The sequence below is a fragment of the Physeter macrocephalus genome, chromosome 4 (assembly GCF_002837175.3).
Source record: "Physeter macrocephalus isolate SW-GA chromosome 4, ASM283717v5, whole genome shotgun sequence".
Classification (NCBI taxonomy): Eukaryota; Metazoa; Chordata; class Mammalia; order Artiodactyla; family Physeteridae; genus Physeter; species Physeter macrocephalus.
Window position 1 is genome coordinate 136349784 of NC_041217.1, and position 13573 is coordinate 136363356.

A 13573-nucleotide genomic window follows, 5' to 3' on the forward strand; every position below is an offset into this window, starting at 1 on the left:
GGTCCAGGTGAGGAGGTCAGCTGGCATTGGTCTTGCCTAAGGAAACATTGTGATCCACGGCATCTAGACGGGAAACCTCATTAGGAAGGGGAGCAGATGATCCAGGCACCCATCCCCCAATATCCATTGTCCTCTGCCATTCCAGTGCCGAATGCCCATAGCTGCGTTTCTCTGCCGACTTTTCTGGAACTGAGGAAGGCCATTCTGCTGATCAGGGTTGCTGACATCCCTTGCAGCCCTTAACCAGTGACTCTGGCAATTGGTGGGATCATTGAGGTTGTGTGTTTTATTCTGTTTTCTAGAGTTTTCTGGCATCTGGTCTAATCTGGTCCAACTTCTGTTGGCTGTCTTCTCTTCCCGTATCACCTTCCCTTCCCCTGCCAGGGTTTCTTGCCTCTCCTAAGTCAGTTACCCTCACTGGAATCCTTATTTCAGGTCCTGCTTTAGGGTACCTCAAAGTAAGACATGGAAGTATTTTCCCAGCTTGGTGTCTCAGAAGGTCATATTCTATTTCAAGGTCTTTGACCTTCGTGTACACTTTGCACGTGATCTGACAAATCAGCCATCAGTTTGCCTTGAGCTGTGGCTTTATTCAACTTTTAAGAACTAAGCCCTTGGGGCTTCCCTGGTGGCGCAGTGGTTGCGCGTCCGCCTGCCGATGCAGGGGAACCGGGTTCACGCCCCGGTCTGGGAGGATCCCACGTGCCGCGGAGCGGTTGGGCCCCTGAGCCATGGCCAACGAGCCTGCGCGTCCGGAGCCTGTGCTCCGCAACGGGAGAGGCCGCAACAGAGGGAGGCCCGCATACCACACACACACACACACAAAAAACCTAAGCCCTTTAAGAATAAATACATAGTCCATCCCAAGACTTGCAGCCTGGTCAGAGGAAATAAATATCTAGCAAAGGCAGCTTAAACTCCTTTTGGAAAGAGAGAGTCTAGACATTTAATTCATGAAATTATTTTTGTAAAAGGACATAAAAGTTTTCTTCTGCTCTTCTTTTGAGGCAAGTCATGAACTGAAGAGCTCAAAGTTTCATCGTCTACATTCCTGTGCTATCTGGAGCAAATGGTATTTGTTAACAATAAAAATAAGTATGGCTTTCATTAGAGTGCTCTACATGTGTCAGACATAGTGCACACAACAGGACGCTTGTTTGTTACGACGCCCTATCTGACACAGGAACCTCAGAGGGGCTGACGGAGCATGTAATTAAGCCCAGGTCTTCCTGACTTCAAAACTCCCCTGAGTTTCCTTTCTTCTACACACTACCTCTTGTTAGAGCCCCATGCTTGGGACTCAGCTCTGATCTGTAGACACAGGCCAGCAGTAGAACCAAAAGCATCGTGGACTTTCACATGTGTCTTTATTTATTTATTTATTTATTTATTTATTTTGCGGTACGCGGGCCTCTCACTGTTGTGGCCTCTCCCGTTGCGGAGCACAGGCTCCGGACGCGCAGGCTCAGCGGCCATGGCTCACGGGCCCAGCCGCTCCGCGGCATAGGGGATCTTCCCAGACCGGGGCACGAACCCTTGTCCCCTGCATCGGCAGGCAGATTCTCAACCACTGCGCCACCAGGGAAGCCCTCACATGTGTCTTTAGAAGCAAGAGAAACCATGTGAAAGCCAGATCTGAGCTGCAACACAGTTCTTTGAGGAAAAGGAAAAGCCATGAGCCACAGCCTGGCACATGATGGTGCCCATTTGTCTAGCGAGAGGAACAGCAAATGGAGGAGACAGACCTGGTTCCTGAAATGTTAACTGAAATACAAAGGAGAGGTGAAAATAATGCGTTGGTGTGGAAGGCTCTGCCATTTTTCGTAGAAACTTACGCTGTTCCCACATTACAGATCTTACCAATGAGGCAGTCGGAGTTAGGAATTTGTAGAGCTGTAATACAGCCTAGATCCTTGGACTGCCTAGTGGGGCGCTGTCTGGTAGATGGAGACCCCATTCCATCCTCCAGGCTGGGGAGGAGGCTGGTGATGAAAGAGATCATCTCCTGCATCCTAATGTCTTCAGTTCTGTTTGCGAAGTATCCCTTCCTTCCTTTCCCTCTCCCTTCTCTTTCTCTGCCTCCCTGCCCTCTCCCTACCCCTACCTCTTCCGAAAAGGCTTTCTAACAAGCTCTTACTTACCTAAATTACAGAACAAAACCAGCTTCCTGGTAAACCCCTTTGGACTTCAATTAAAGGCATATTCAAATGTGTTCCGTGCTCTAGCACCATCCGCACTAAAAAGAACATAAGCACTTTTGCAGTGCTTAATGTAAACTTGTTGAAAAATGTACAGTATTTTTCATTGACTTTAAACTGGATAAATGCTTATTGAAAAGGATAAAGTGAATTGGTATTGGAGAGAGCGTTAAAAAAGAAAGCGAGAAAGAGGAGAGCGAACAAAGACATGTGGTTTCTAAATGCAGATGCGCTGATTTCTCTTTGCGGCCCTCCTCTGGTCACACTGTGTGAATGTACTTGGGGACATGGTACATATTAATGAAATTAGGTTTGTTAAGCCTGTGCACTGGAGATCCAAGTTGTATTGAAATAGCCTTGACTTTGAAACCAGACAGTCTCAGGGTGGCCACTTCGTTAGGTGCGTGACCTTGAGCAAGGAAGTTGGCCTCTTTTGAGACTCAGTTTTGGTTATTAGAAAATCGGATGAGATGACGTATGGACACATCCTGCAGCCTCTGACACATAGTAGGTGGTCAGTCACTCTTAGTTCTATTTCCAGGTAAGTAAAGTCTCTGACTTTGGGGGCTCTAGTGGGGGGAACTTTTATACCCCATCCCCTGCTTGTCTCTCTTGATTAAGTTCAGAGAGGGCTAGACCTATCTTTTTTGTTTACTACTCTACTCCATACCTAGCACATTGAAGGTGAGCAAGAAATATTTGTTGGAAAGAATAATGAGTGACATTAGCTGAACCAGTTCATTGCTATTGAGGTAGAACTGCCAGGAAATCCAAGTTTGTGGGAGATTTTGCTTTCCAGGGCTCATGAGAGACCCTGCCTCTTATTAGATGGTCTCACAAATTCTCCTTTGAGTTGGGTGCAGAGGGACCTTCCCCTCATGCTTTACGATAACTGAGGAACTCTGTAATAGTAAGAGAATACCCGAAGGGACCAGATGCCTTCAGAGAGGAGCCCCTTTCTCTGAAATTCAGTTAACACCCTCCAATGGGTGGGCTTTAATTTCCCACAAAGCAGCCTTGTTTTCCAAAGGTGAGAGATTCATCTGCAAAACTGTTGCAACAATCTTTTTTCTCTGCATTGAAAGCTCCTTAAAATCAGTGTTGCCATTTGTATTTTAATGGGGGTGTGGGTTGGAGAACAGTCGCCATTCTTCAGAGCCTCCTAGGCGAATATCTGATCACAGTGAATGAAAGACAACTTCGGTAAAAGTAAATGGCAGTAAGAAACAGCACATCAGCCTTAGTCACAAATGCCAATTCAGCTTATATTTGTTGCTTGCCTATTCTCTGAAATACTTTGCATACATTTTCTCTCACCCTCGGGACAATCCCAGCAAAGCCTTTGTTAGGATCCCCACTGTACATCGAAGGAGCCTGAAATGACTTTCCTGAGATCATGTCATCCAATAAGTGCCCAGGTCTGGAATCAAACTCTGATGTCCCCAAATCCAGGGCTTTCCCCTTGATGTTTCAGGCGTGCATTAAGTACTAACCTGCTAGAACCACTGGTAGTGACACTTAGCCTTTCTCTAAACTGGTGTTTCCATTTCTTGCTCTGTGAATCCTGAGGTCTGTGGAGGTGCCTCAGGAGCGGGAGGTCAAGGGCAAGCCTGAATAAATGGCATCCAATGACCCCCCCACTCCCATTTCAAAAGAACTGTCTTATCTTTTTTAGATTTGGAGGTTTCCGAGTACTATTTAATTTGGAAAAAAAAATTCTGCTGTTATTTTTTTTTTTTAAAGCACTGCTCTAAGAAGGGTTTGATCCAAACCCAGCAAGGCATGCCTCCTTGTTCTCGCTAGTTTTCCAGAACTACAGTGGGTTGTGTTATGTCCTTGAAGGAAATAGGCATTGAGAGACATAGAGGATGAAAAAAGCATAGGTAACGGGTTTGGGTTGGAAGGGAGACAGTGTATCCAATGCAGAGGCCACAGAATGCAATAAGCTTTACCATTAATGAATCACTCATGAGGCCTTTCTCAGCTGTCAGGTGGGGATCGTACAAGGATCCCCACTGGTCAATTTGTTCTTGGTCAGTTTAGTTTACAGGCTGGCCCAGTTGGTCTTCTAGCTGCCACTGCCACGTGTGCTGTCGAGAGCAGCAATGCGGGCAGCATGGTGACAGCCAGTCTCAGGGGTGACTGGTTCCCGTCTCACCAAGGCCCCCTTACTCACTGTCCCAGGCAGTGGCTCACCGTTCAGCTCATCTACACACTTGTGTGTCAAGTCCCACACTTCACTTTCCTTGCCCTCAGGGAACTTACAGTCTAGCAGGAAGAGATAGATGTACAAGCAGAGCTTAATGGAGAAGGCAGGAAAGCAGAGGGGGAGATGACAAGTAAGAGGGGGCTTGAAGGATTAGTAAGAGTTTGTCTACTGGAGAGAGAATGAAGGGATCTTTCTGTCGGATTGTCCAAAACTTGGAGGTGTGACCAGTTGGCTGGCATTTATCCTGTGTGGCTGTGTTTGGGCATGCGGGGGTTGTGTTCTTCCTTGCACTGCTTCGTAGTCAGTTTTCTCCGCCTGAATCCATCTCTAGGTGACCACCCCAGCCTGCCGTATGTTTCATCCACCTAACTCAGATCTCAACTAACACACGTCAACTTAAACCCTCTTTCCTTCAGGAGTCCCTATTGTGGGACGTCCTAACACACATTTGCTTGAATTGATGGTCTGTCTGCCTGCCTTTGTTGTACTGAAAGATCTTGGTAAGCAAGGACTGTGCCTGCATGTTCATCACTGGGGAATGAAGAAATGATGGAACACGTAGCGGGGAACGTGGGTTAGATCCAGATATGGCAAGCCTTGACTTTGGACTTCAACTTGAAAGCAACAGGGTCCCTGTGAACCTACTAAAGCGGGGAACTATATGATCTGATTGGTACAGAAAAAAGATAGTTGGTACCAGTGTGATAACTTAACCACAGGTTTTCAGTGAGGATCAAATGAAATAATGAATGGATGTGTTTTTAAAAAATGCTCTTCTAAACTGTAAAGTGCTTATCCAAATGGAGGCTATAGATACTTTTTTTTTTTTTTTTGGCACCTGCTATTCAGAATTAGTATTTCAGTGAATGAACCCTCCTCATAATCCTCCAGTTTCTAATCCTGATTCAACCGGTAATTCAGTAGTTAACTTCATATTACATTTTCTCTTCTTCCAGAGTGAATGCAGGTAAAGGGATCCTAGTTAGAGACCTGGCCTCTCTTTGCATTTCAGTGCGCTCTCACGTGGAACTGCCAAATTCCAAAGTGCTATTAAAATGGACAGCACACCAACAAAAATCTGTCCTCATCAAAAATGCAGGAAAATAAAATAAAAAGATGTAAGGCCACATTTTCAAAGGATTCAGCCTGACCCCCTTGTATTTTTTTGTGTATGCAAAATGTATTTTTTCACACCTGCAAGCACAGTCTCTGTAAGCCAACTATAGCCTCCAAATTGCCAAGGCTTAAAAAAAAAAATCTGCTTTTCAAATTCAGCCCAGAAATCCAGCAATGAAACAAGAATGGTGTGGAGGGCTGCCTAAAACTATTTATAGGAATATTGGGGAGATAATTACTACCTTTCAGCTTGTTCTGAAATACCGCTGCTTGGCAGAAATATGCGTACCACACATCAGAGATTGAAGGGAATCCTTAAAGATGGCGGAGTACTTGAATTTGTGACAGTGGCAGCTTGAATGTCTTCCTTTTCCTTAACCTATTTTTTAAAACAGTCTGTGTAAGACGCTTTGGGAATTTAAACTGCATTCACTCATTCATTCATTCACTCATTCATTCATTCGTGTATGTAATCGTCTTTCATCCAAACTTCCATAGAGCTAACCTATTGAGTACCTGCCAGGTTTCAGGCTCTGTGCTAGACTCTGTGGATTGAATGGTGAACACAAAGCCAGGTCCCTTTCTTATACATCTTCCAACTGAGTATGAATTATAGCCAGCTAATGATCTTTCAAAGAATTCTTTACAATTATGATAAGAGCTCTGGGAGAAAATGGTACATCTGCCTAGAAAGGACATTTTTATGGGGGCAGGGAGTTTTGTCTGTTGTGTTCATGCTGAATTCTCAGGTCCTGCAACCGTCCTGACATGTGTTTTTGTATGAGTTTTGAAACATAGAGTGTACTTTCAGAGCATAGATGAGCGAGCCTAACATCAGCAGTGAAGCCCAGGAAAGTGGAGTCTCCTGAGATGTGACATTAAAGCTAAGACTTGAAGAGTGACTGGGAATCAGCTGGTTAAGAACGGGCACAGGTAGGGAATAGAGAGTGTTCTGCGGGAGGGAAGAGTTTGTGAGAAGGCCTCCCAGGAAGGCAGCTGCATGCCCTTGACCAGCGAGTCTGGAGACATAGGCAGGAGCTGGGTCACGTGGGATGTTGAAGGTGACGACCTACATGCGGAAGAAGTGCTTAAAGGGTCCTGATCTGGGATGGTCCTGCTGGTGGAATCCAGACAACTCTCCAGGGTGGTGGCATCTTGTGCACTGGGTCTTACAGGACTGGTTCCTGGGAAGGGTTTGGAGGTCGATGGATACCATCTTTCGGCCAAGACGTACACCTGTAGACACACACCTAAGGTCCAGGGTAGCATGGTAGGCACAGAGTGAAGGTTTTTTGACTAACAATGAATGAATGCTCATTCATGCCCACCATGAACGCCTGCCATATGGCAAGCAAGAGGGGTTTCATTGACAAAGGTACAGAAACTTGATGGCAAGGGGTTCTCTTCGTACTTTTTTCAACGGCTTTGCAGAAGAAGCAGTGGCTTCTGGTGTCAGATCCAGCCCTTGGTGTTGCTTAGCTGTGTGGCCTTGAGAGAATCACCTAAGCTCTCTGAATTTAATGTATGTAATGCACCTGGCACAGTGGTGGTCTCATGGTAAATGCTGCCTTAATTCTCTCATCGGCATTTGTTCATTCAAGAAACATCTGTTGCACGCCTAGTATTGCTCTGGCCCTGGGCTAAGTACTAAGGACCCTGTAATGAATTAGGACATTAAGAAAAATGTCTTGACTTGCCTACCTACTGCAGGTAGCTTTGCTTTGATTATCAAGTGAGCATATGTATGAAGATGTTTTGTAAATTGGAAAGTGATGTATAAACATGAGTTGTTTTTTATTCTGTAACCTTGCCTGTTTATTGATCATCACCTTCAAGCATTAACTTACAAAATTACACATGAAATCACTTGTGGGGCTGGTCAAATGTAATTATTAAAATTTTAGCTAGCATTTATTTTATTCAGTTCCAGGCACTGTCCTAAGGGCTTTACATATGTTAACTCATTGTGTCCTTATCACACTTCCATGCAGAAACTGAGGCCCAGAAAGATGAAGGCGCTTGCCCCAGAGTGTACCATGGGAAGCAGCAGACTCGGGTTTAAACCTAGAGTCACTGCCTCCAGATCATGTGCTGGTCACCAGTACGTGACATAGAGCACCAAGACTAGATTTTTATTTCTTTGTCAGATTAATCATCGCTTACTGCCTCCTCTCCCTGTCACAGAGTAAATTGCATGTTACATGAGGACTGAGACCATGTCGATGTTTACCCACTGTGCCTAGAACAGTGCCTGGTGTGTAGTATGTGTTCAGTAAATATATGCTGGATGAATCCTTTCTATCAACTTAAACACACTATTTGATGCAAACAGATTGACCTCAGGCTAGAGTGTAGCTGAACCACAGCTATGCAGGGGCTAAATAAAGATAGCCAAGGTGAGAAAGGGGGCATAGTCACCAGTAATTTTAGATCTGCTAGGAGGCAGTATTTAGAAAGAGTTCCTTGCCTAAAGTTATTCTGATGATCTCATTTGAAATAGGGACTTGATTAAATGAAATACTGGTTTGATTCACATAGTCCTGTTAGAACTACAGCACTGACAGGGCTGATCACTTAGAGACCAAGATCTCTTGGTTCCAAGCCCATAGGCTGCAGGTGTGCTCATGGTTCCAGGAGTTTGGGGGACCTGCCCGTGGCCCCACAGCTTGTCGATGGCAGAGGCAGGGCCAGAACCCAAGGTTTTGGCTCAGGAAATAAAGTGATGGTCTGTTATACCCAGCAGTTTCGGAACTGCTGATTTAGTTCGTGTTCCATGTTTCCCCAGTTTTGAACCTTTGATTTGAAGGTCAGTTAGGTAATTAATATGGGGGTTGTTAGGAGAGCAGGGCACAACACCAGAGCTTCTCGTTCTGGCCCCCATTTGTTATTCACCTCCTTGGTGAACTGAAGCAATCATATTATTCCCCTGCTTTAAACCCTTTCATTGGCTGCTCATGTACTATGGGAAGATTCCCATGTTCACTGTACAGAAAGATGCTGCAGGTTACTCCTGCCTCATTGCCGCCCTGCCCTGCTCGTGTCACCCCTCCTGAACGCAGGGCGCCCCACTACCGTGCCTGCGCTCTGGCTTCCTTGCCTCCGCCTCTCCAGCCCTGCTCACCTCCCACTCAGATTATTAAACTCAGCAGAGACTTCACCTCCTCTAGGAGACCATCCTTGAGTTCTCCTCCCCAAGTTTTGAAGGCAGATCCCTTTTCCTCTTTCCACTCCCACCACCTGGTGCTTGCCTGGGGCTGATATCTGCTGTGAACTTTTTGAGAGAAGGCTTAGTCTGGATTCCTCGGTGAAATCAGAGTTGACTTCAGTTCGTGGCAGACATTGAGTACATAATACATGTTTGTTCAGACAGATAAATAAATAACCAGTTAACTAATCTGCTAGATGGCAGATCACACTGGGTGGGCCTCAGCTCTCTTTTGCCTCTCTTGGGGACTCTTTCGTTAGTGCCTTTTCCCTGAATATCCTGTACCTTTTCCACTCAACTGAGCCCTGACGCTCAACCTGGCCAGACCACCCCCCCACCCGCCTCCACAGACTCTGGACTGCCCCTGAGAAGGCTTGTAAGACTCTATATATTGCATCTTGGACTAATTTGGGCCCCGCAATATGCTGCTGAGTATTAGTACCACGTGGCATTAGGCTAGATCCATCCTGCAGTAGACTGGTCATTCTCCTCATTTAATGGGCAAGGAAACACGGGCTCAGACATGGGAGAACACTTGACGCACGGTCACAGTCACATGGAGCTGCCGTGGGGCTGGGGACTTCTGATTCCAGATCCTATCATCTCTTCTTTCCACGTGGTCCAGTCTTTGGTGGCCGAGATTTTATTCCCCAGACCTGTGCAGTTGCCCTGTCAATATCCCATGATTTCACTATAGTCAGAGTTGTTCTTGCACCAGGAAGATGTGGAAGAAATGATCCAAGCAGAGCCCATAGTCCCCTTGCTTACTCACAGCTGTTATGGCTGTGGTCACATTTCCCCCCGGTGTGACACGATTCCCCATAATGGTGGCCACTAAGCCATCAGGAGGCAAGCCAGCAAGGTGACAAAGCACCCTGGTGTTGAGCACGTCTCTCTGGAGCAGCCCCTGTGTGGCCCGTGTGAGCTGCACAAGGCACTTTCTGATGCCCTGTTCCTGGCTGAAGTCCCCTATATGTGGATATCTTAAAAGATAGCTACTAGTTCATCCCCCTTTTTAAAAAATAGGTAGTTACAACTTTTACTTTGCAAAAGAAGAAGTTACTCAAAGCTGCAGAAACTTTGTTCTTTTTTTTTTTTTAACATTTATCAAAGTATAGTTGATTTACAATGTTGTGTTAATTTCTGCCGTACAGCAAAGCGATTTAGTTATACATCTATAAACATTCTTTTTGAGCCCTGTTCTTTTGATTCCACTTCAGAGGGGACCTCTTAACAACTTCTTAGCAAGATAACAAGGAAGCGACCTAGAGGGTTCCCACGGCGGGTAGTGGGGACTTAGGTACCATGGCAGTTTTGAGTCCAGGCACCACTTCTCACTGTTTGTAACCTTAGAAAGTGTTTTTCCCTTCCCCCAGCCTCAGTTTCCTCATCTGGTCAAGTCTGGTCTCTTCTCCACACAGCTGCCACAGGCTTTTTCTTTCAGAACAAATTTCGCAACACCACTCCCCTCCTTCGTCCCCTTCTGGGGGCCTCCGTGGTGCACACAGCCCACTGCAGGGAACTGGCCTTGACAGGCAGACCCTTGGGAGCGGGACTCAACTGACGCTCTTCTCTTATTTGCTCCCTACACATTTCAGCACCCCACACATCCCTCCGTTCACCCAGGCTGCCTGCGTTTTCACGGGTCAGCACCTCTACCTACCGGATCTCTGCCTTGCCTTTGCCTTTCCTCTCTCTCTCTCCTTTGAAATACGTTGTCTCCTCCTTCAGATTCCAGCTGACATGCCACTTCCTCTGGAGGAAATTCTTCATTCTCCCAGGAAAAGCTGATGCTTAACGTGCGTGTGCGTGCGTGCGTGTGCGTGCGTGCGTGTGCGTGTGCGTGCGTGCGTGTGCGTGTGCGTGTGTGTGTGTGTGCGTGTGTGTGTTAGGCCAGGATGTGGATGGAGGGGACATTTCCAGCAAAGGGAACAGAGAACGCAAAGGAGAAAGAGTTTGGGGCCCTTGGGGACAGAGGAGGCTTGTACTCCTGGTGTGTAGGGAGAGCAGTAGGAAGTGAGTCTCTAAACCGAGGGCTTTGGGGCCGTGCTCAGGAGTTTGGGTTTTACTGTGAATAGAGAAGGGAGGTTATGAGGGCTTTCATAATACTCGCTTTAATTATCTTGCTTTAGGACCATGTCTGTCTTCCCGGCTAGACTGTGGATTTCTTGAGGGCAGCATCATGCCTTCAGCCCCCCATCTCTTACTCTGTAATGTGGTAGGTGTTAGTAAATGTTCAGTATTTAGTAGAATAGTTACAAAGAAGGGAAGGCTATGTTAATGAACCCAAGACTGCTGGAAGTTACTAATATGCCTTCTCATTTCTTCCAGCTCGTATTTTAATATCCTTCTACCTTACTGGTGTAAGTTTGGCAGACAGAGTTTATGAGAAAAGCAGGTTTTCATTGATTGTAGTTGATGTTTATTGTGTGTACTCTAGCTTCCTTATTTTATAAATTTTTTATTTATTTATTTTTGGCTGTGTTGGGTCTTCGTTTCTGTGCGAGGGCTTTCTCTAGTTGCAGCGAGTGGGGGCCACTCTTCATCGCGGTGTGCGGGCCTCTCACTGTCACGGCCTCTCTTGTTGCAGAGCACAGGCTCCAGACATGCAGGCTCAGTAGTTGTGGCTCACGGGCCCAGTTGCTCTGCAGCATGTGGGATCTTCCCAGACCAGGGCTCAAACCCGTGTCCCCTGCATTGGCAGGCGGATTCCCAACCACTGCGCCACCAGGGATAGCTTCATTATTTTATATGCAAAGAATGTTTCTTAGGTGATATTCTTTGGGGAGGTGATATGCAAAGAGATCTTCTCTTTCATTTTTACTAAGACCTCTGCAGTTTGCTAAATCATCACCTTCCCATAGTTTAATCCACCATATTGCTTTCCAGAGCATTTTCCTTAAGATTACATTCCCTGCATTTTAAAAATAACTGACTCTAAAACATACAAGTGAAGCTAAACAGGTGTTTGTCCCTTCAGCCCTTTGGTGTCTGTGTGTCTGCCTCTCGTAGCTGAGTGATGGAACTTGCGGTCTTGAGAAGAGGAAGTTATTCAAAGGGGATATGAAACTATGCTCTCTAATGAGTCTCTGGATATGGAATGAGCTGAATCTGGTTCTGAAATTGGGCTCTACTACTAATTAGCAGTGTGGGATCTTGAATGAATCACTTAATATGTGAAAGCTCCAGTGTCCCTATTTGTAAGTTGAAGATAATTGTAACTAGTTCATGTTGTGGTTTTAACATCAGTTTTTAAAAAGAAAATGTACAAAGTGCTTGGAAAAGTTCTAACCCATAGTGAGTACTAAAGAAATGGTAGCTGTTATCATTAATAGTTAAAACTCTGCTTCTTGCTGGATGGCTTTAATCAAGTTAGTGAACTTTTGTGCTTCCATATCCTCATCTCTAAAATGGGGATAATGTTAGTAGTAATAGGTGTGTTGAATGGATCCAGTGAGCAAGTACCCATGAAGTGTTTAGGGAGTGCCTGGCATATGGTAAATCCTTGATGAATGTTAGCTTCTCTTATTACTAATATCAGTTATCATCATGTATGGTTGCTCCCTACTTTCAAATGCCAAATAAAAATGAATTTCCAGACTATTTAAAGGCTGAGTTTTACACAAGCAAAAGGGACTGTATCAGACATTATTGATTCTTCACTTAATATGATGTGCCTACACGTCAGGAATATTTTCATTTTCTGATTTATCTGAATGTTTGTCTTAGTTGTGGTAACTGTAGTATTTTGGAGTCTCGCCGGTTTGGTTGACCCCATTGTAAGATGCCCAGTAGATCAAGGCTCAAAAATTATCTTCATTAAGCACAATTGTCTAGACCAGCTTTGGGCTAAGACTGAAAATTATTAAAGCCCTTTCATTAACCAAAGCTTCTCCTCTTTATGTTGTCTAAGACTTCATCAAATGATCCAATAATGTTTGCTGAGCTCCCTGACTAGCCAAGCCTCCATGCACCTTCCACTGATGTTGCCTGCTCATCTCCTTCTGCCACATGACAAATTAAGAAAGAGAAGAGAGGTTGCTGAGACATGAGCCCGGCAACCTCAGCTCCAGCTCTGGCTGTGATACCATGGTGAGGACAGCCACACTGAGCTAGCATAGATAAAACTGGTCCCTCCCTAAATAGAGAATGCATAGTCACGTGCCAGAAATGCCTTTATAAAAACAGCTTTATAGACGTGTAATTGATATGCAATATATTGACATATTTCCAGTGTACAGTCTGATCCATTTTGACATACGTATACACCTGTGAAGCCATGACCAAGATCAAGGTAACTAAACATCCATCACTTCCAAAAGTTTTCCTGTCCCTTTGTCATCTTCCCTTCTGCCCTTTACTTCTACCCCTGTCCTCAGGTAACAACTGATCTGCTTTCTGTCACTGTAGATTTGCTTTCATTTTCTAGAATTTTATATCTACGAATCCATACAATTTGTACTCTTTTTTGCCAGGCTTACTTGACTGGGCATAATGATCTTTCTAAGGGAAGTGTGAAGCCACACTGCCCACCTACAAAGTTGTGTACTCGGACTCCTACTTGTAATAGCCACAGATTACTGAGTGTGCATTTCCCTGGTGGTGCAGTGGTTAAGAGAATCTGCCTGCCAATGCAGGGGACATGGGTTCGAGCCCTGGTCCGGGAGGATCCCACATGCTGCAGAGCAACCAAGCCTGTGCGCCACAACTACTGAGCCTGCGCTCTAGAGCCCGCGAGCCACAACTGCTGAGCCCATGCGCCACAACTACCGAAGCCCACACGCCTATAGCCCATGCTCCTCAACAAGGAGAAGGCACCGCAGTGAGGGTCCCGCGCACAGCAAG

General features: G+C 45.6%; 2 protein-coding genes across 3 annotated transcripts in view; one reads left to right on the forward strand and one right to left on the reverse strand.

Moving 5' to 3' along the window:
• Positions 1–6739, reverse strand: part of LOC102976685 (nucleoside diphosphate kinase, mitochondrial-like) — a 16683-nt gene extending 9944 nt beyond the window's left edge. The window contains 1 exon segment of the mRNA XM_055083846.1: positions 6597–6739. Coding sequence (XP_054939821.1) covers positions 6597–6739 — 143 coding nt within the window.
• DAB1 (DAB adaptor protein 1) overlaps positions 1–13573 on the forward strand; it is a 294648-nt gene that overhangs the window by 77838 nt on the left and 203237 nt on the right. The gene's annotated exons all lie outside the window — the stretch shown is intronic.